Below are 22,500 nucleotides of genomic sequence, written 5' to 3'. Positions count from 1 at the left end.
CAAGTAATAATCAACATGGCATCACCTAAGACCGTCAAGGAGGTCCAGAAGCTCACGGGCCGGATCGCCGCACTCAACAGATTCGTTTCTAGAGCGACGGACAAATGCCTGCCTTTCTTTAAAACCTGAAGCAAGCTTTTGAATGGACTGACGAATGCGAGGCGGCATTCCAAGAGCTCAAATGTTACCTCAGCAACCCGCAACTCCTGAGCCCGTCCAAGGAAGGTGAAAACTTGTATTTGTACTTAGCAGTATCATCTACAGCAGTCAGTGCAGCCTTAATCCGAAAAGAAGATAGGAAACAACTCCCAGTTTACTACGTTAGCTAAGCCTTTCAGGGGGCTGAGTCCAGGTACCCAAAGATCGAGAAAATCACATTCGCTTTGATTGTGGCCTCGTGCAAGCTCAGACAATACTTCCAGGCAAATCCAATCTTAGTGATGACGGACCAACCCATCAAAAAGTCTATGAGCAAACCCGAAGCAGCTGGGAGGATGGTCCAATGGGCGATTGAACTCAACCAATTTGACGTGGAGTACCATCCTAGGACGGCCATTAAAGCACAAGCGTTGGCAGACTTCATCGCCGAGTTTACCTATCCAGACGAGCCCGACCATACTAGCGAAAACAAAGTGTGGATAATGCAAATTGATGGCTCGTCAGCTCAAGCGAGAGGGGGAGTAGGGGTAGTCATAACCACCCCTGACGGAGGAGTATTGAGGTATGGAGTTCAACTAAAATTCCCTGCCACCAATAACGAGGCTGAATACGAAGGAATTCTGACAGGCCTAAGGCTCGGGAAAGAGCTTGGGGCCAGGAACATGCTGATCCAGAACGACTCCAAGTTAGTAATTGGGCAAATCAAAGGGGAATACGAAGCAAGAGAAGAAAGAATGCAGAAATACCTCAAGTTGACGAAGCACTTGACAAAAGAATTTGAAAAAGTAGAGTTCATCCAAATTCCAAGAAGCCAGAACGGGGCCGCAGACGAAGTTTCAAAGATAGCCTCGTCGGATGAAGCGGAGTCAAAGACAGGCCTGATGATGGAGACACAGAAAAACCCCAGCATAGAAGAAATTTTTACATTTGCAGTCCAGAGCGAAAGTAGCTGGATGACGCCCATCATGTCCTTCCTCCAGGATGGACGCTTACCCCAGGACACAGGTGAAGCCAGGAAGATCAAGAAGAGAGCCGCCAGATTCACGATTCTCAATGACACCTTATACAAGAGGGGTTTCTCCATGCCTTACCTGAGGTGCGTTGACGAAGGAGAGGCGGAATACATCCTGAGAGAAGTGCATGAAGGAATTTGCGTGGACTATGCAGGACCGAGATCCTTGGTGAGAAAGATTATGCGAACAGGGTACTTCTAGCCAACCATGCAAGATGACGCGTCAAGGTTCGTCAAGAAATGTGACAAGTGTCAAAGGTTCGGGAATGTTCAACACTTGCCATCAGAAAAGCTGACAACGATAACATCTCCATGGTCGTTCGCACAATGGGGAATCGACATCGTTGGCCCCCTGCCTCAAGGTAAAGGTCAGGTAAAATTCTTGCTAGTCGCTATTGATTATTTTACTAAATGGGTTAAAGCAGAAGCATTGGCGACCATCACCGAGGCCAGGATCCAGGGTTTCATCTGGAAGAATATAATCTGCAGATTCGGGATCCCAAGGACGATCATATCAGACAACGGACGACAGTTTGATTGCCAAGGTTTCAGAGACTTCTGCTCAGGTCTAGGAATCAAGAACCAATTTTCATCACCAGGCCACCCACAAGCAAATGGACAGACGGAAGTAACGAACCACACGTTGCTGAAAATCATAAAGACAAAGCTGGACGATGCGAAAGGTGCCTGGCCAGAAGAACTACCCAACGTCCTGTGGGCCTACAGAACCACGACCAGAACCCCAACAGGAGAAACCCCCTTCCGATTCACCTACGGTACTGAGGCAGTGATCCCTGTCGAAGTTAGAGTGACCAGTACCCGACGGGAAGTGTTCAACAAAGAAGAGAATGATGATTTATTGCGAGTTGATCTAGACTGCCTTGACGAAGTACGAGACAAAGCCCTCAGCAGAATGACGGAATACCAGAAGAAGATGACGGAATACTACAAGAAAAGGGTGAAACTCAGGCGACTCAACATAGGAGACCTCGTCCTACGCAAAGTAACCCAAGCAACCAAAGACCCAACTCAAGGAAAGCTCGGCCCTACTTGGGAAGGACCATACAAAGTCATCCACTACTCCAGACAATGCAGCTACCATCTGGAGACCTTAGACGGACAAAAGCTCCCAAGGCCATGGAACGTTGAACATTTGAAGAAATACTATCAGTAGATGTAATTGAAAGGCGTATTCGTCAATAACTATCAATGAATGGATTATTCAGCCAATATTTGTGTTCAAGCAGGTTCACTCAAAAAATCTAATAAAAAGCCAAAAAATGGCTAAGTAGTAAGATTCTGCATTGACGGATGTAAACTACTGATGACAATAAAACCCTTAAGAGGGTGTAAGTCATAAAAAGCCAAAAAATGGCTAAGTAGTAAGATTCCGCATTGACGGATGTAAACTACTGACGACAATAAAACCCTTAAGAGGGCATAAGTCATAAAAAGCCGAAAAAAGTGGCTAAGTAACAAGACTCCGCGTAGACGGATGTAAGTTACTGATGAAGATAATATCATTAAAGGTGATGAAAAAAAAATGGCTAAGTGGTAAGATTCCGCCTTGACGGATGTAAACTACTGACGCTCACAGCTCCAAAGAGGGTATGTCCCATGAAAAAGAAAAATGTTTCACCAAACACATCACATGTACAATCAAGAGCATATAAACTTGTGAACATAGGTAAGATGCAAAAAGTAAGTTAAAAATACCATTGTTTCTTTACAGGCCCATAAACACTGGGCTTAAATATTGTTCCCCCAAAAAAGAGATAAGTTTCCAAATAAGATTTACAAAAAAAAAACAGAGGCCGCAATGGGCAATGATCAACAAAAACAAAAAAAAAAAGCTTAGTAACAGGTTCAGGCTTCGGTAGACGGAGGGGCATCAGTGGCCACATCATCATCAGTTGGGGCATTTCCTGGAGCATCATCAACGGGGACCATGGACAGAGCAGCTTCGTCAGCAGCCATCTCTTTATCCACTTCTTCCAGGTCCAAGCCTCCAATGTCAACGCCAGTCGGGTGCTTGACCATGTACCTTCGAAGAAGTTCGAAGCCTTTAAAATACCAGCTAAAGACCACTGTATTGTACTCGTCAGTGGTTTGAAAGGCCTCAACGGATCTAGCCGCGATGGTCTTTAATGATTCCTTGGAGCTCTGAAGCTGCTCGTCCTTCTCCAGGTTCAATTGGCGCTCAACTCTGAGGTCGCCGCCCAAAACCTTGACCTTCTCCTTCAGTGTGGTGGCCTCATCCATAGATTCAATCAGGTTCTTCTTCAACTTTGAGTTCTCACTCTTCAGAGCTAGCACCTTTGACGAAAGGGATGCCAGCTTAGCCTCTTGAGTGAGATACTCAGAGGCGATGTGTAAGCTTTCTCCTAGAACCTGAAAAGAGGTCTCAGTTTTCTATATATATATATATATATATAAAGGGAATGAAAAGCACTTGACCTGGACAAGCTTATGAACGTGGCCACCAGCCACTGTGTTGAAGGGGACCCCAGAAAAAGCCTTCAGATTGTCCGCCGTCACTACGCTATGGGCCCTCTCAACGGCCAGCCTTTCATCCCCCCAGATCGTGGAGCGAGAGGCATCCTCTTTCTCCTTCTCTTTCTCCATCAGACGTGGCCTTTTATTGACAGGCGTAGGAAGCTCCTCCACCGAAGTAGATGGAGAAGCAGTCCTCATCGTCTCAGCGCCAGAGACAGGAGGGGTAACGGAGACAGGAGGGGTAGCCAAAGGAGTCCTCCCCACCACACGGACCGTCTTTTTCCCTATATTAGATAAGGGCTCGTCCTTCTTCACCCTTATCTTCGCGTACATCTCCTTGTTAAACTTAGATGTCATTTCTGCCAGAAGAAGAAAATTAGTCCCGAAGAAAACACAAGAAATAAAGGAAGAAAAAGGGCCAACACTGACGATTCTGGTACTTACTCTTTTTTCCTTCTATTTCAATATTTTTTAAGACGAAAGCAGATGGCTCAGGACCAAGACAGTAGAATGCGAGAGTTCTGGGGTCTACGAGGTCGTCCCAGCTCTCAATGGACTGCGAATATTCAATAGCCTTCTTCACTCGTTCCCTGTACCTGCTCTTAAGCTTTTCTCTTCACTAAAAAAAAAAAAAAAAAGTGGGTTTAGCAGCCATAATAGTAAACACAATAGAATTCAAGAAGCAAAGAGGAAATATTGACGCACCTAAAGTCGGGGTTTCCCACCGCCGACGTAACCTCGGGAGATCACCCCACAACTCGCCCGAGGGTGTTTCAAAATCGTCCCCAGACACAAAGAAGAACCTGGATTTCCAGTACCTGAAAGAGGACGGCAAACCCTTGACAATCCTAGTCCTTCTTTCCCAGGGCACCAATTCATAATACCCATGTTCCTTTGACGCCTTTAGACGGTAAAGATAGACAAGCTCGTCCACCTTGAGCATGTCCCCGTCATTGGCTGCCAGCCAAATCCCCATACAACTCACTAAGATCCTCCACGAATTGGGCATGAGCTGCCCGGGAGTAATACCAAAGCGGTCCAAAAGCTCCATGACGAAGGGATGGAACGGGAACCTCAGTCCACAGACGAAGGCAGATTCATAGAAACATACCTCGCCGGGAAAGAAGTGACAGACCCGATCCCTCTCACCAGGTAGACGAACCCTAACCCTATCTGGGAATTGGAATCTGTCCCTAAATCTACCTAGGGTTTCCGCGTCCAACCCACACTCCTCTTCTAGGGCATAAAAAGCCCTAACCTCTCGAGGGGCAGAATGGGCTGTATCTTCCTCTGCTAGGTTACCACTAGACGATAACCCAGTCTCGAGTTCGCTAGACCTGACCTCTGACATCGTCCTTTCCTTCATTAAATTTTCAAACCACTCGACGGATTGACGCAGAAGAGGTAGTAAATCTGCCAACACAACGGCCAAACTATTGCCCTCGTAAATGAAGTTTTCAAGGTAGGGAAAATTTCCTAAGGCCCCCCCTAATCGAGCAAAAAGGAATGAAATCGAAGGACAAGCTGACCTAACCTCAGAGCTACTTAACATGGAAAGCTAGAAAACGCAGAAAATAAAAGGCCTAAGGTACCCCAAAGCCAAAAAGAAAAACAAGCAAAGAAGAAGCAGCAAGGAAAGAAGAAATAAAAGATCAGAAAACTACAACGATAGAAATAAACAAGATAAATAGAAAGCTAAAAAGGAAAACGTACCTCGGAGAAGAAAACCGTGGCGCTGCACAAAGAAAACCGCTGGGAAGAAAGGCAGAGAAGAGGAAAACCAGAGCAACAATGGAGAAGCTTTTTCGAATAGGTAAAGAGAAAATGATGAGAATAGGGGAAGTTTAAAACCAAAAATTGGGAAGCTAAAAAAACCAGCGAGAAAATCAAAGAGACTCATCATGTGAAGCATTAACTCCCCCAATCAAAAGATGCCATGTGGGCCACAACCCAAAAAGAACCGCCGCAGCGCATTAAATGCAACTCAAAAACCCAACCGCCTACTGCCCAGAAACCTTTCACCTTCCGTGGTCAACACGACATGTCATGACGACCGCGGAATTCGGGGGCAACTGATCGGACTGACGAAGTAGATCTTGGAAGAGGTGAGCTGGACCGACGAGGAAAGTCTTCAACGACGATAAGACGCTTTACTGACGAGGATAACGTTTCATTCAATACTATCAGTAAATGACAAGGACGGTTACAAAATCAGTCGGACAGACCGTTGAGCCAAAACTGAAGCCACATGATGAGGCCAGAAAACATTACCCAGAAGGAATTAAAGCCACCCTAATTACCCAACGGCTAATAGCCTGCAACAACACATATAAGTCCCTCACACTCTCACAGAGAAGGAGGTATGAACATTTTGAGATTAATACTATTTGATTGTGTATTCTTGTGTAATTCTTGAGACTAACTTTAGCATCGGAGATGTTGTGGCAGGCACCATACCGGTGACCCTCCTTGAGAAAACACCTTTGCAGGAGGCTCAGGATCGTCACTGTCCGCATTCATTGACTGACGAATCCACACTTCATATTATATAGTTATGGATTATTCTGTTCCCATTTTTATTTTTACTTTTACTTCCTCGGGTTTGTTTTGTTCATGAGTTGATCTCATATGATTGTGTTGGTGTATAATGTGTTTACCTTTCGTTGTGCTCAGTATGAGTATAAGCGTGAGCATGATTAATTGGGTTTTTTTTTTTTGGGGGGGGGGGGGGGGGTGTGAAAAGAAAACCATATTGCCTTTGGAGGCTATAATGCATTTAAATAGTAAAAAAGAAAACCTAGTGTGGTTAGAAAACCTAAGCCTGTTATAAAAATGTACAAAACCCTAATTTGACTAAAAAAAATTAAAAACACCTAAATCCACTCCCCCTCCCTCCCTCTCTCAATCCAAATAAGCCCTATGTCCTACATCAGCCAACAAGAAAAAGAATGAAAGTGGGAAGGGACTTTTGTAGGAAAAATAGAAACATGTCCTTTAATACCAAACAACTGTGACAAATCTATTGCACATGGCTTTGGCAAATAAATTCAAATTTCCATGGAAAAATTACTTATATTGTTCCTTTATCGAAGTTATGGGACCAAAATAATTAAAGTAAACATTCCTCAGCTTAAGGCTATGTTTGGTTGGAGTGAAAATAGGGAGGTTGGAAAATTAAGGAAAGAAAATAGGAGAGATTTTAGGTGGAAGGGGTGTTTGATTAGAGTGATTTTGGGTTAGAGAGAATGGTTGGGCCCACCATTTTTACCACCCCCCCCCCCCAAAAAAATGGAGAGAGAATGGGGAGGGGTGGTGGTTTGATTAAAATGACTTATCACTTTCTTTTTCTTTTTCTTTTTTCTTTTGTTATTCTTTTCTTTGCTACATTTTTTTTTCTTTTTCCTTTTATGGGTTCTTTGGTTGACGTTGAACATTCCCTTTTTTTTTTTTTAAAAAGAAAAAAAAAATCTTTTTTTGAGTTCTTTGGTCTCGTTGAACCTTTTTTAAAATATATATTTCTAGGTTATTTGAAACTCAAATTTAAACTTTTAAAAAAAAAAAAATTTTGATCCTTACTTTGAACCATTTTACGTTGAACCATTTTTTTTCCTTTTTATTTTCCTTTATAAAATGTTTATATAAAAAAGGATATGTAGTAAAGACATGAGAGTAAATTTATACAAACTCTATTTTCTATCCCTTTACTTTCCACCCTCCAATTAAAAACAAATGAGGGAAATAAAATCTCTTCTATCTTCCCACTTTTCCATCCTCCCAACCAAACAGACCCTAAAGGAAATTTGCTTGAAAGAAAATTAATTTCTGGTATTTCGGCTAAACCTGACAGAGCACCATTCCTAACCTTGTCATGTTGATGGTTTTGTTCTACAATAAGTTATTTAACATTAAAACTGTGGTAGCCGTATGTCAGTTGAGACTTGAGACTCTCTCTCTCTGTTCCTCCCTCTAATTTAACATCGAATACGAAGCAGGGATGAAGTTGCGGGTTTTATTTGGGGCAAAACCCAAATAAAAATGGTTTCCCCATTAGACCAATATAGGTGAAAAAATTTTAATAAACAAATTGACACATCACTTTAAAGAAATGCCATGTCATTAATCCGTTAGCCATGTAAGTATTGACACTAATGAAAATTAATAGCTAGACCAATAGCGCTCACTTTTAAAACTTCAGAGATTAATATCAGCAAACACCCTTGGTGCGATAGTCACTTTACAAGTATAAGTGCTTGTAAGGTGTGGGGGGGCAAGAGCTGGGGTTCAAGTTTCTAGGAGGAAGCTTTACACACATATACACTTATATTAAGTTAGAGTAGAATTTCTATCTTGTATATAAAATAAAATAAAATTCTGAAATTAATAGCACTCATTTATTCAGACTTGGTTGAGAAGATCAGAAGAATGCCTCATGATATGCTTATCTAAAAATCAAAACGCTTTAGAAGTTGGAAAATTCATTCCACGTCATTTTAATAAATAGTATTTGATATATTATACTTTATTTTTTATTTTTTATACAATATAGAAATTTTACTCTAACTTAATCTAACTGTATATGTGTGTGAAACTCCCCTTTGAAGACTTGAACCCTATCCCTTGCTCCCTACACCCCAATCATTTATACTTGTGAAGTGAACACCGCATGGTGGTGATATCTTATACTCTTACCGCTTTGTTGTTTGTATGATGGAAATTTTAAAAGATATGGCGTAATAATTATGCTTTTTATTTTGTCTTTAAAATTTTGGGGGACATAATTGTAAGTTAATTATAGAATTATCTCTATCAAGACATTGCAAAAGAGGTTTCTAGCTAATTGGTACTTTACCAAAAGGAAGAAGCATAATCCAGACTCAAATTGAAGCTTAAATAATTTTTTTCCCCCATAACCAACACACAAAAAACAAAATCTCGTACTTATGCTCAAATAGTGTTTTCTTCTTGAGTAAGATACTCAGAAGCAATGTGCAAACTCTCTCCCAGTGCCTAAAAAAAAAAAAAAAAAAACACAAACTCTTCAGTTAAAAAAAAAAAAAAAAAAAATTTGAAAGGGGTTGCTCGAGAAAAGCACATCACCTGGACTAACTTATGGACGTGGCCACTAGCGACCGTATTAAGGGAACTCCAGAGAAGACCTTAAGGTCGTTGGCAGTCACTATATATGGGCCCGATCAACCGCCAACTTCTTGTCGCTCCAGACCGACGAGGCCCAGCGTCCTTTACCTCCTTCTCCTTCTCCTTCCCCGTCAGGCGTGGCCTCTTGCAACGGGCGTGGAAGCTCTCCACTGAAGTAGACGGAGAAGCAGTCTCGTCGTTTCAGTACCGGATAGAAGGAGAGTAACGGAAGACGGCGGAGTGGCCGAGAGACCCTTCCCTACTACGCACCATCTTTTTGCCTATATTAGATAAGGGCTCGCTCTTCTTCGCCCTCATCTTGGCATACATGTCCTTGTTGAATTTCGACGTCATCTCTGCCAAAAGAAAAACGTTAGCCACGAAGGAAAGCATAAGGACAGGAAAGTCAGTACTGACGAAGATATAACTTACTCTTTTGCCTTCAATGTCTAGGTTCTTCAGAACAAAAGTAGAAGGCTCAGGCCCGATACAGAAGAACGCAAGATTCTGGGATTGACGAGGTCGTCCCAGTTCTCGATCGTCTGCGCGTACTTAATGGCCTTTTGCACGCGCTCTCTGTACCTGCTCTTGAGCTTAGGTCGTCTCTTAACTATAAAAAAGAAAGAAAGACGATGTCAGCAGCCATAAACAGGAGTGCGACAAAACTCAATAAACGAAGTAGAAATGTTGACGCACCTAAAGTCGGGTTTCCACCGACGACGTAACACCGGGAGATCACCCCAAACCTCCCCCGAAGGCGTCTCAAAATCGTCCCCAGATACATAGAAGAATCTGGATTTCCAATACCTGAATGACGAAGGTAATTTCTTGACGATCCTAGTCCCTCTCTCCCAAGGCACTAGTTCATAATACCCATACTCCTTCGACGCCTTCAAACGGTACAAATACACTAGTTCGTCTACCCTAATCATATCCCCGTCGTTAGCTGCCAGCCATATCCCCATACAGCTGATTAGAATTCTCCAGGAGTTGGGCATGAGCTGCCCTGGAGCGATACCAAAATAATGCAACAACTCCATCAGGAAGGGATGGACAGGGAACCTCAACCCACAAATGAAGGCAGCCTCATATAAGCAAACCTCACCGGGGAAGAAGTGACACGCCCGATCTTCCACACTGGGCAGACGAACCCTAACCCTATCAGGAAACTGAAATCTATCCCTAAGTCTTGCCAGCGTGTCAGCATCTAACCCACACTCCTCACCCTGGGCATAAAAAGCCCTAACCTCTCGAGAGCCCGAAACAGCTGTATCTTCGTCCACCGGGCCGCCGTTGGACGACAATCCAGTCTCAAGCTCACTCGACCTAACCTCCGACATATCTACTCACACCCCAACCTCGTCCCTAAACCAATCCAAAGACTGACGAAGCAGAGGCACCAGATCAGCCAAAGCAACACTTAAGCAGTTACCCTCAAAAACAAAATCCTCAATGTCCGAGGGAACCCCCAAAAATCCACCTAGCCGAGCAAAAAGAAACGAAATTGAGGGAAAAGCTACCCTAACCTCTGAGCTACTAAGCATGAAAAACCCAGAAAACACAACAGCGAACTAAACCCCCATAAAAAATAAAAAATAAAAACAACAACAAAACAAAAAGAAGAAGAATAGAATCAGAGCCAAGGCAGTAACAAAACAGGGAAGCAAAACACTGGAAAATAAACATACCTTAAGGAAGCAATTAGAAGAAGAAGCACCACCAAAAGAGGAGGAACCACCACACCGGTTGCTAGTTCGCAGAAAGAGGGCAGAAAGAGTTCGCCGGAGAAGAAGCTCAAAGCAAATGATTAGAAAACTTTTTGAAAAAAGAGAGAATGTGAGCAAAGGAAGATTTTAGACTGAGGCCTTGGAAAACTGAAAAACCAGCGGGAAGCCCAATAGTCCCACCAAATCAGAGCATTAACTGCACCTACCAGCACGTGCCACGTGTGCCATGATTTGCGAAGCACCGCCACTTTGCATTTACTGCGGATCGAAATCCCAAACGACACCCAGACTCTTCGCATTCTATGATCGTCATTTCAATGACGAACACAGAATCGGGGGGCAACTGACGGGACTGCCGAAGTTCATGGACGCACTGACGATTCCATCAACACGGACGATTCCATACTCAGGCTAGGTGAGTCGATCATACGCTTTACTGATGAACATATCCGGACCATTCAATGCAGGCAAAAGGGTTCCAGAGACAACTGTACAGTCCGTTGAAAGGTAATAATGGCACACTAAAGGGCCTCAGGCATTACGAAAAGGAGCATTAAGAACCTCCATAACTACCCAATGGCTAGAAGCCAGGAGAGGGTATATAAGCCTCCCACATTGCTGAAGAACAGGTACATACACACAGAAAACTCACTGAGACATTTTCTTAGTTCTTTCCAACTGCACTGTTCGAACATTCTTTTACTAACTTTGGCATCGGAGGCATTGTGGCAGGCACCACACCGGTGTTCATCTCCAAGGGCTGGAAGATCATCTCCGTCCGTCGAACAAGTACTGACGAGTTCACACTCATCAATATATATTGGAGTAAAATCGACTAATATATATTACTCGGCATGTAAACAAGGAACCAACTAGAAGGTGGGGGACCCAAGAACTAATATGAAAAGCGTAAAACATGGAAACTTAATTTCAAATTCTAAAGATACTTTCCTTATGGATAACCACAAGGTTGACTTACCTCAATCGAACTTGGATTTGGTGCAAACCATTACTCCCGAGGATCAATTTGAGAAACATATTAAGGAAATTGATCGGGATCCAAGGAAATTTGAATTGCCCATGGGAAGAAAGGAAGCTAACATGCTTTTATCAGGTAAACAGTCTACCCCTGTACCCGATACGCATATCCCTGGTTGCACTCAGTCCCCTAACTCCCCTCAACTTCCTAACTCGATCCTATCACCTCCTATAGTTCCCTCAGTTACTCCTAACTCGTACATAACTCCATTAAACACAAACCCCAAACCTACCTGGAATATATCCTTAGGGCTGACGTGGAACATACTCCAAAACAGGTTGTCTCGGGTGGAAAAAAAAGGGGCAATCCCTGATGCTCAACAACAAACTACGTTACCAAACAAACGATATGTGGTTTCTCAGGTTGATAAAGAAAACATACAGATATTGGCAAAGGCTAGTTTCCAGCCCTGCCAGAAGCTATGAGTTTGTTAGTTTAGAACTATTGTGGGCTTAGGAACCTACGTACAAAAAATCAACTTACAAATTTAGTGTGGGTAAAAGATTCCTCTGTCATGTTTATAGTCGAGACATGGACAAATAAAACTAGGCTAGAACGGGTAAAAAGAAGAATTCAATTCAAGAATTTGTTTGAAGTTCCAAGGAAAAATAAAGGAGGTGGATTGGCGATTTTTTGGAAGGAAGATTTTGACTTGGATATTGAAGCTTTCTCACAAAACCATATTGATACAATGATCAACAAGAACAAAGAGAATGAATGGAGGTTTACAGGCTTCTATGGGGAATTAGATACACACAAGAGACATGAATCTTGGGCAAAGCTACGCAGCCTAAAAAACCGTGGGACATCTCCATGGTTATGTGCCAGCGACTTCAATGAGATCACACGTTAGTCTAAAAAGCAAGGAGGAAGATGGAGACCACACAACCAAATGTAGTCTTTCCTAGATGTATTGAATGAATGTGGTTTCATGGACTTAGGGTTTATGGGCTTTCCTTTTACCTGATGCAACCACTTTGCCAATTTCATAGTGTGGGAGAGACTAGGCTGATCTATGGCCACTAATGGTTGGTTCTTGATGTTTTCAGGTATGAGTGTGCACCACCTCGATGTAACAACATCTGACCATAAGCCCCTATGGATTGCTCCAGATGGTATGGATTGTAGCTACCAAAAACATTTCCACTTGGAGCAAATGTGGATGACTGACAAGGGATGTAGTGAAACAATTGAGGCAATTTGGAGTGAGAGGTATACTGATCTGTGGGATGCATGGGTGATAAAAAAAAAAAAAAAAAATCAACACGGACGATTCCATACTCAGGCTAGGTGAGTCGATCATACGCTTTACTGACGAACATATTCGGACCATTCAATGCAGGCAAAACGGTTCCGGAGACAACTGTACAGTCCGTTGAAAGGTAATAATGGCACACTAAAGGGCCTCAGGCGTTACGAAAAGGAGCATTAAAAACCTCCATAACTACCCAACGGCTAGAAGCCAGGAGAGGGTATATAAGCCTCCCACATTGCTGAAGAACAGGTACATACACACAGAAAACTCACTGAGACATTTTCTTAGTTCTTTCCAACTGCATTGTTCAAACATTCTTTTACTAACTTTGGCATTGGAGGCGTTGTGGCAGGCACCACACCGGTGTTCATCTCCAAGGGCTAGAAGATCGTCTCCGTCCGTCGAACAAGTACTGACGAGTTCACACTCATCAATGTGTAATTGTTAAAAAAGGAATAAATAATGAATGAAGAAATAATATTTAAATAAGATAAAGAATAAGATAGATAATTTGTTGAAAAATATATTTTAAAAAGTGAATAAATAAAAATTAAAAATCACTATTTATTTTCTAAATAATAAAAAATTTAATAAATTTACTAGAAATGCTTAAGCAAGTCCAAAAAGAGGAAAGAAAAAGAATAATAGGCGCAAGCAATGTCTGTTTTCAGCACGTGTCAACAGCCTTCAGATGTATGTACCTATGTATATAGGTCATGACTCACCTCACCGATCACATATAGCATGTTACAATTAAGGATTAGACCCCTTTGTCCCTCGTTCTACACAATTGGGAGGGTCTCATCCTGACTCAGCCGTCCCAATCCCTTTTCCTATTTTTCCAAAAAGCCCGCTAACCTTTTTCTGACGTGTCTCCCAATATTCTATTCCAATTAACCAATAATTATCCTCCACATCAGCATCTTTTAAAAATTCTTTACTATTTTAATTACCTCAACATCCTTATAAAAACCTTACACAACCTCACCTTCCAAAACCTCCTCTTTTCTTCACCAACTCCCATTCACATAAAAACTCATATCTCTCTCTCTCTTTCTCTCTGTGTATTAAAATCTGTGATTTTTTTTTTCTTTAATTTCTCGAATACAAAGCTAAGCTGAGCTGAGCTGATAATTCAGAAACTTTGATAAACGATACATAGTAAATATCATAGCATGGAGATCCCAGTGATCAACAGGATAAGCGATTTGGAGCTCTCATTGCAAAACCCATCAATGTTTTCTCGGGTTTTTTCGGTTTCTGGCTTCGAAGTCATTCGATTTTGGAAATGGGGTGCTCTGGTTCTTGCTCTAGTCGCCTCGTTTAGCACAATAGTGAACAGGGTCAGGATTTTAATCGTGAAATTCCAAAGAGCAAGTTCTGCAGCTTCTGAACCTCTCTTAAAACTCGTCGACGACGACGATATTTACAGTAGTGACGACGACGACGACGACGACACTTCTTCTGTGTCGTCTTCTATAGAAGAAGAAGAAGAAGAAGAAGAAGAACCCATGGATGAAGATTTCCGGGTCGCCGGGTCGGGTCGTGGATACTTCGGAAGAAGTCAAGGGCAAAGTCGTAATTCGAAGCTATGGCAACGGTTCTCGTGGACAGACTTGGCTAGTGGTAGCGTTGTGAAGCTGTGGGACCATTTGGGTTTGGGGTTAGACTTTGACGGCGAAGTTGACGGCGACCTCATTTCCGTTTACGATATGAACAGAGAACAAAGGGTAACGACTCTGTTAGGCGGGAAATCGGGTGTGATGGCCGTGTCGCCGTTAAATTCGGGGTCTGTTGTGACAGCGGCGGAAAAGGGCGTGTCTGGAAACGTGTCGCTGAAGGTGTGGGACACGCGTGTCCGGTGTCGGATACCGGAGATACTCGCCGAGTGGGGGCCACAGCTTGGGAAAAAGATCGTGGCCGTTGGATACGGCGGTGTCGGAAAAGTGCACGTCAGAGATGACGACAGCGAGGTTGTTGGGGACATTAGGAACGTCACATCGCCGTTAGTGGATTTAACGGTGTCTGATGTGGACACGTGGTGGGACGCCGATGCCTTTATTGCTCCAGACGAGTTGTAATAATTAAATTAATTACGAGTTGTATTCATTCACGCGTCTAGCTGTAATGGTATATATAGATTTGGACAAAAATTTGTGGAATATTTGATTGGAATGTCCATTTGTAAATAATTTATAATTATCTTCGTTTATTTATTTATTTTTTTACAAAAAAAATTCTTTGTATTTTGATGGCGTAGTTTTGTGGATCTTGCTTCTTGGTTGCTACCTTGAAATTAAAGTTGCAAAAGCGGGCAAGTAAAATCACTATACGAACAAGTCTTTGCTAAAACGAGTTGATTTTGTGTAGTATGACTCAATTTAGGTAATTTCCAAATTTTCAAATAAAATCAGAGAGCTGACCTAAGTTTTCGTTTTTGAGATTTTTCTAATTCTGACGGTGAGAATATTGCAAAAACTTGTTGACAATATATAACAAATTGAGGTCCATTTGAAGTTTTGAACTACAATTAGACAATAACCAAGTACAACCTTTTTTTTTTTTCTTTTTTTTTTTAATGAATTACCAAGTACAACCTAGAACCGTCTTCCTCCGATTCTTCATAGGAAAGAAACTAAAGAAATTTGAGACCTGAATCACGTGTGCCTTAATTAATAGTAAATTAACAGTACGTAGTAATCTCAATTCATTTCTTTCTTTCTTATTTTATTTATTTATTTTTTTTTTTTAATTTTTGGGTCAAAAATTTCAATTCATTAGAACTTAGAATTAGAAGTCCAAAACACACGGCTGAATAGAATAGACTTTTGCAAATTTGAACCAAAATTATGTCGTGTTGACTTCAGACTTCAGAGTTCTATGAATGAATTATGTTTTATGTGGATGAGTAATGAGGTTTCTTTTTTTTTTCCCCTCAAATTAATATGTTGCTTACACGCCAAAAAGAAAAGACAATGATGCAGTCACACATGTGACACGCAGCTGCTCCATTTACTGCTATTTTGGAAGGAAGCTAGCATGGTCTTCTTCTTTTTTTAATTTTTAATTTTTTTTATTTTTATAAATAACATATATGTGTGTGTGTGTGTGTGTGTGTGTGGGGACTGAGTATGTCAGCCCAGTCCCAAAATGTAGGCTCATGCAATGATATGATTGGCTCGCCTCGGTCCACAGGCCGAGCCGAGAATGGCCTATGAATCTTCGGTTCACATACCTTAAGAGTTTGCTGTGAACCAGGGATAATACTTTAGGAGAATTTGCCTATCGAGCAGTAATCGGCGTTAGGCACAAATTACTAGGAAGTCACATCAATAGTAAGCGACAGGTCCCGTTTGATCAGGATTATGGGGCAGAGGGACATGGAAAAATCCCTTCATCATGACAACTCCACTAAGGGGAGGCTATAAATAGAAAGGGAGGAATAGGGATTGGAAGTTGAAAAAATTGGGGAGAAAAACACCTTGGGAAGTAAGGGAACATCCACCTCGGGAAGAAAGAGTTCCTTCTCGAATCTCAGGAAAAAGGCACAGCTGCGTGATTGTAACCTCGACTGTGCCATGAGAAGGGAAATTAAGGGCTAAAATAACATCTCTATTATATCAGTAAAGAGTGAAGTCACTTCTTGGACCTCCTATTGAGTGAGAAGCCCAACCCAGAACACAAATAAATTGAGGGCCTGAGCTTAAAAGCCCATGGTGATTAAGTTCTAGCCATCACAATTGATGCCGTCTATGAGAATTTCCTACTACGTTGAAGGTCTAGAGGTAGTGACAAGGACTGCGAAATGGCAGAGCGACATGAAAATGAAGGTTCAGTGGGATCTAGTGGAAACTGGTCTAAGGGCTCCTCTTGAGCTCTTAGGCAGGTGGAACAAGAGCGGAAGAGGCAGCGACGTGGTCGTGATGGGCATGAGACTGGATGACTCGCATGCAGCTTTATCCCAAGGAGAGAGGACAGTCTCGTATGAACCGAAAGGTTCATATCATAGTGATTGAGATCGTGAATAGGAGAGTTTGCATAGACAGGTTAAAGAGTTGGAGTTGGAGGCACAATGAAGGTGCCGAAGGAGGACTCTTGAAAGATCATCCTATAACCAGGACTTGGACTGTAGTGTACACACAATTTTCCTAAAAGAAGAATCACACGATTACGAAATAGTGTAACAAATAATCAATTTGTATTTGAATTGTATATATGTGAGTACAATCCTTTGTATGAATCTTTACAATGAAAGAGTACAATAAATTCCTTTGATTTGATCTCCAAGAAATGTTACGATCCAAAGGGGCTATGTAGCTTGATCTTGAATTATGCTTTGATGTCTCAAAGTTGAATGAATAGTTGAACGTGCTTGATTTGGTGCGAGGGCCATTGGTTTGATCTCGAACTAGGTTGAAGGAGAATCCCCACTTTGATTTGAAGAAGTAGGAATAGGCCTTGATGAATAATGGAATTCTTGTGAACTTTAGAGATGACTCTCTATTTTAGCAGAGTGTCGGTAATGTTTTCTCTCTAAGTGTCTGTCCTCCTTTTCTCATATGAGAAGCCTTTATTTGTAGGCAACTCAATAATATTTAATTTGGAATTTTCTCTTAGCATTTATTGGGAGTTGAATTATGAATTTAATTTGGCATTTCATTTAATAAGAACTTTCCATATAAGTCTTTTCTTCTGACACTACCATATGGCTCTTTTCATTTGATGTTGCCATGTGTCCACGTCATCAATTAAAGATTAATTTGATCACAAATATTCTATCATGAACAATCGGACGATTGTAAATACATCATAAAATTTTGATGTCTACATATAGTTATATAGAAAGATTGTCTCACCAAAGCCGCTATCGGCGGTCAGGGGAGAGGTTGAATGATTCTAGAGATAGAAATTTGTTATCGTCAAGAAGAGAAAGGGATGGATGCCGAAATGCCATCGTGAATGCCATAAGCTGAGCACTTAGGAGGATAGCCCGATCACCTTTTTTCTGAACAAATAAAGCGTAGCAAGATGCCGAGACATTTCACGCATCCATCGTTTACTTGTTACGACAATAATACGGACCTAGTAGAGCATGTAAGTCATTACACGCATCTTATGGCCCTTTATTCTCAGAACGACAAACTTTTGTGCAAAGTGTTCCTTTCCAACCTTGGACCCACGATGATGAGATGGTTCAACGGCCTGAGGAAGGGCTCCATCCACAACTTTGGGGAATTAATCTAGGCGTTGTATAACGAGATTAAAGGATGCAATGAGCAGGTAGTCGCGAGCACTTTTAGACTCGGGCTCCCTCAAGAATCCGAGTTGAAAGACTCCTTGACTATAAAGCCACCCGAGAACATGCACCAACTTATGAGGCAAATAAATGAGCACAAGAGGTTGGAGGATGATAGACTATAGGGTAAAGAAAAGACCCCTACTACACCCCAACTCCAAAGAAGCACCAAACTATGGGCTTTCAACAAAGGCCTAGAAGGGAGACAGGGGGACAAAAGATGAGTGGAGACGTAGAAAGATGAATGGAGACTCGACTAGAAGGAACTAGAGTCTGTACTGCACCTACCATTGGGACAAGGGGCATACTATCGAGCAGTGTAGGAATTTTAAGGACTATATGGAGTAGTTAGTCAGAGCGGGGCATCTGATGGAGTATGTAGTTGGCCAAGGAAGGAATACGATGGGATAGGTGTTAGGAAGCCAAAGGGGGACATTGCCACCTCCCCTCGGTATCATTGAAGTCATTCATGCTGCGTCGATTGGGGTGAGTACTAGTCGAAGGATGGGGATACTCAGCATTACCCCCCTAGCAGGAGTTAGAGATAGTGGGTCACCCAGGGAAGAAGCCCCAGATAAGCAAGGAGAAAATAGCTTTCGACAACATAGACCTTGAAGGAATGACCTAACCACATGACGATGAGCTAGTGGTAACCCTCTAGATTGGGGTATTCCTTGTTGAAAGGGTTATCATAGATCAAGGTAATGGGATAGAGATCATGTACCCCGACCTGTATAAGGGGTTGGGTTTGAAAGATGAAGACCTCACAAAGTATGACACCCCTCTAGTGGGATTCGATGGGAAGATGGTGCTGCTCACGGGACAGATTAAACTACCCGTGGGAACCAAAGGAAAAGAGGTAATGGTGAATTTCATAGTAGTTCACGCTTTATCCCTTGCATACGGAGATCTTTGCATGGCCATGAATTCATGCCATGGGATCCATTTCATCCACATTGCACCTGAAAGAAAAGTTCCTGTCTAAGTAAGGAGTGGTAGCGATAAGGGGTGATTAAAGTGTAGCTAGGCAATGCCTGATAGTTGCAATCAATCATGAGATCAAGTAGAAGGAACATGTAGAGTTGGGTCAGTTATAGCAATTACAGAACTTTGAAGATTCTAATGGGACTGACAATGCTGAGGAATTGATTGAGGTCCACATATTGCCCTACGAGGACAGGCACTTTCGGGTAGAGGAGAGCCTCCCAACTGAGGAATGTGTGAAGGTACTACTGTCACTAGTCCAGAATCTGGATGTCTTTGCATAGAGCCCATATGAGGTACTTGGGGTAGACCTAGAGTTTATAATGCAAAGATTGAATTTAGACCCCTTGTATTCCCCTAAGAAGCAAAAGCTAAGGCGGTCAACTAAACCTCACATGGAAGCTGTGAAGGAAGAGGTGGAAAAGCTTAAGCAAGCTGGAGCGATAAAAGATGTATTTCTCCTTGACTGGTTGGCAAATACTGTGGTTGTGAAGAAGAAAAATGAGAAATATAGGGTTTGCAATTATAGCATGCCCTAAAGATCCATTTTCTGTCTCAAAGATCGACTAGCTTGTGGGTGCCACATATGGCCACCTAAGGATGAACTTTCTGGACGCGTTCTAGGGATACCACTTGATTGCCCTGGCTCCTGAAGATCAAGAGAAGGTGTCTTTTATCTCTCCCAAAGGCAATTATCACTCTATGGTAATGCTGTTTGGTTTGAAGAATGTCGAAGCAACTTACCAGCGAATGATTACACGAATGTTCAAATACCAAACCGACAAAACAGTGAAGGTATATATTGACAATATGATGGTCAAGCATAAGAAGGAAGAGGAGCATGTGTTGGCTTTAGCTAAGGTATTTAAGATATTAAGGTGCCATAAATTGCACCTCAATGTTACCAAGTGTGCATTTGGAGTGGGGTTTGGGAAATTTCTTGGCTATATGATCATTTGCCGAGGGATCGAGGTCAACCTAAACCAAATCAATGCAATTCAACAGCTGAACATACCCAGAAACCTGAAGGAAGTACAGAAGCTCACGGAAATGATAGTAGACTAGAATCGGTTTTTATCCAAGTCGGCCGACAGATGTTGCCCATTCTTTCAACTACTAAAGAAGTGGAAGGGATTTTAGTGGACCAAAGAGTGCGACAATGTCTTCCAAAATTTGAAACTCTATTTAGCTTGCCCACCACTTTTGTCCAATCTCAAGCCCTCGCAAAGACCTGTACATGTATTTGGCCATGTTCAAGCACGCTATGAATGCAGTATTGATAAGAAAAGCTAGTGTAGTATATCAGTAAGATCTAAACCCATTATCTAACATTGAAAAAGATGGCTCTAGCCCTAATGCATGCCACCAAGAAGCTACCACACTACTTCCAAGCTCACACGGTGTATGTGTTGACTGAGCATCCCTGGAAATCGTTATTGAGGAAGTTGGAATTTATGGGGAGAATAGCTAAATGGGGTACCCAATTGGGATCTTTTGATGTTTGGTACAAGCCAAGGAATGCAATTAAGGGGCAAGTGCTGGCTGATTTTGTGGCCGAATTCACTCCTGCTATCAGAGATGCACATAGTGCATGGCAAGTGTCAATCCGTGCATGGTTTGTCTATGTGGATGGGGCATCCAATGCTCGGGGATATGGAATAGGAATAGTGCTACAGTCACCACAAGGGATAAGACTAGAACATTCACTCAGACTAAACTTCTAGGCCTCGAATAATAAAGCCAAGTATGAAGCCTTGGTGGCCAGACTTCGAGCAGCAGCTAAGGTAGAAGCTATAGATGTGGAAATCCATTTAGATTCGCTTTTGGTGGTAAGTCAAGTTAAGGTGGACTTTGAGGCTAGAGATCCAAGAATGACAGATTATCTAAAATTGGTAAAAGTAACTTAGATCTCTAAGGGGTAGAACAACCACACGGACTCCTTAGGAAGTTCCATACCCCAGATCATATTAGTGGAGTTGTTGGAATCTCCATGCATTGACCATCGGGGGCATTGTCAAGTCATGGTTATTACTGTTTCACCGAGTTGGATGGATCCTATCGTCTCATTCATCTTGGACAGAGCTATGCCTGAAGAACAAAAAGATGCCAAGAAGATAAGGCAGAAATCCGCCCAATTTTGGTTGTCAAAGGAGAAGAAGTTATACCGAAGGTCATTCGAAGGGCCTTATTTATTATGTGTACACTTCGAAGCCGTGGACAAGCTCCTCGCTGAATTGCATGAAGGAGTGTGGAAGCCATACGGGAGGTTGGTCCTTAGCCCATTGGGCAATGACTAAAGGATTCTAGAGGTTGAATATGCAAAGGGATGCCGCGAATTATGTTAAAAAGTGATATTAGTGCCAAAGGCACGCCCTGAACATCCATCCGCTGGGAGGAACTCTCAACCCAATCACTAGTTCGCAACTCTTCACCTAATGGAGGTTGGACATAATGGGACCTTTCCCCTGGGCCACTAGGAATAGGAGGTTTGTGATAGTAACGATTGACTATTTCACCAAGTGGGTGGAGGATGAGGCTTTGGCAAGCATCTGAGATGTTGACGCAAAGAAATTTTTTTGGAAGAACATTGTGACTCGGTTTGGGATGCTGGAGACACTGATCTCAAATAACAATTTGCTGTTTAATAGTAAGGTGTTTGGGAAGTATTGCAATGACCTCGGGATAAAGAATAGATCCTTATCCCTAGCATATCCTCAAAGAAACAGACAAACTGAAGCCACAAACAGGACTATCGTTAATGGGTTGAATAAAAGGTTAAAGAAGTCCAAAGGGAAATGGGATGAAGAGTTGCCTAATGTGTTGTGGGCCTACCGGACTACTCACAAGAGATCTATTGGTGAAACCCCTTTTTCTATGACCTGCAGGACTGAGGCAATGATACCAGTGGAGATTGGCCTAGCAAGCATGAGGATCATGAGATTCTCCCCGTGTGTGAATAACCTGATGTTAACTGAGCGACTTCATGGAAGAGAACAAAGAGATAGCATCCATTCAATTGACCGATTACCAGCAGAGACTGTCTAAAGGGTACAACAAAAAAGTGAGGCCAAGAGACTTCGTTACTGGAGACCTTGTCCTATGAAGGGTACTGGGGGGTATGAAAGAACCGCGCTTGGGAAAATTGGCCACGAATTGGGAGGGCCTGTATTGCATGACCGCCATAGCAGGAACTGGGGCTTATTACTTGGAGGCCATGAAGGAAAGACCACTTCCTCAGCCATGGAATGTGAGTAACCTCAAGAAGAACTTTCAGTTAAAAAAAATTAGGGCAATTTGGGTGTATTTAATGACCCACTTAATGTAAATTATTAGAAGTTTGCCCATCTAAATTACACCATATATGCTTGTACTCTTAATGTATGATGAAGTTTGAAG

The 22,500-nt window shown here is 42.2% G+C and overlaps 1 protein-coding gene across 1 annotated transcript; it reads left to right on the top strand.

Moving 5' to 3' along the window:
• The first annotated feature begins 13,806 nt into the window (after positions 1–13,806).
• On the top strand, positions 13,807–15,040 carry LOC111992499 (uncharacterized). The gene has a single exon (XM_024024359.2). The coding sequence runs from the start codon at positions 14,000–14,002 to the stop codon at positions 14,903–14,905; it is 906 nt and encodes a 301-aa protein (XP_023880127.1). The 5' UTR covers positions 13,807–13,999; the 3' UTR covers positions 14,906–15,040.
• The last annotated feature ends 7,460 nt before the right edge of the window (positions 15,041–22,500 follow it).

This window comes from Quercus suber, unplaced genomic scaffold (genome assembly GCF_002906115.3).
Source record: "Quercus suber isolate HL8 unplaced genomic scaffold, Cork oak 2.0 scaffold_734, whole genome shotgun sequence".
Classification (NCBI taxonomy): Eukaryota; Viridiplantae; Streptophyta; class Magnoliopsida; order Fagales; family Fagaceae; genus Quercus; species Quercus suber.
The sequence above is the reverse complement of the archived record's forward strand: the minus strand, read 5'-3'. Positions and strand labels throughout refer to the sequence as shown.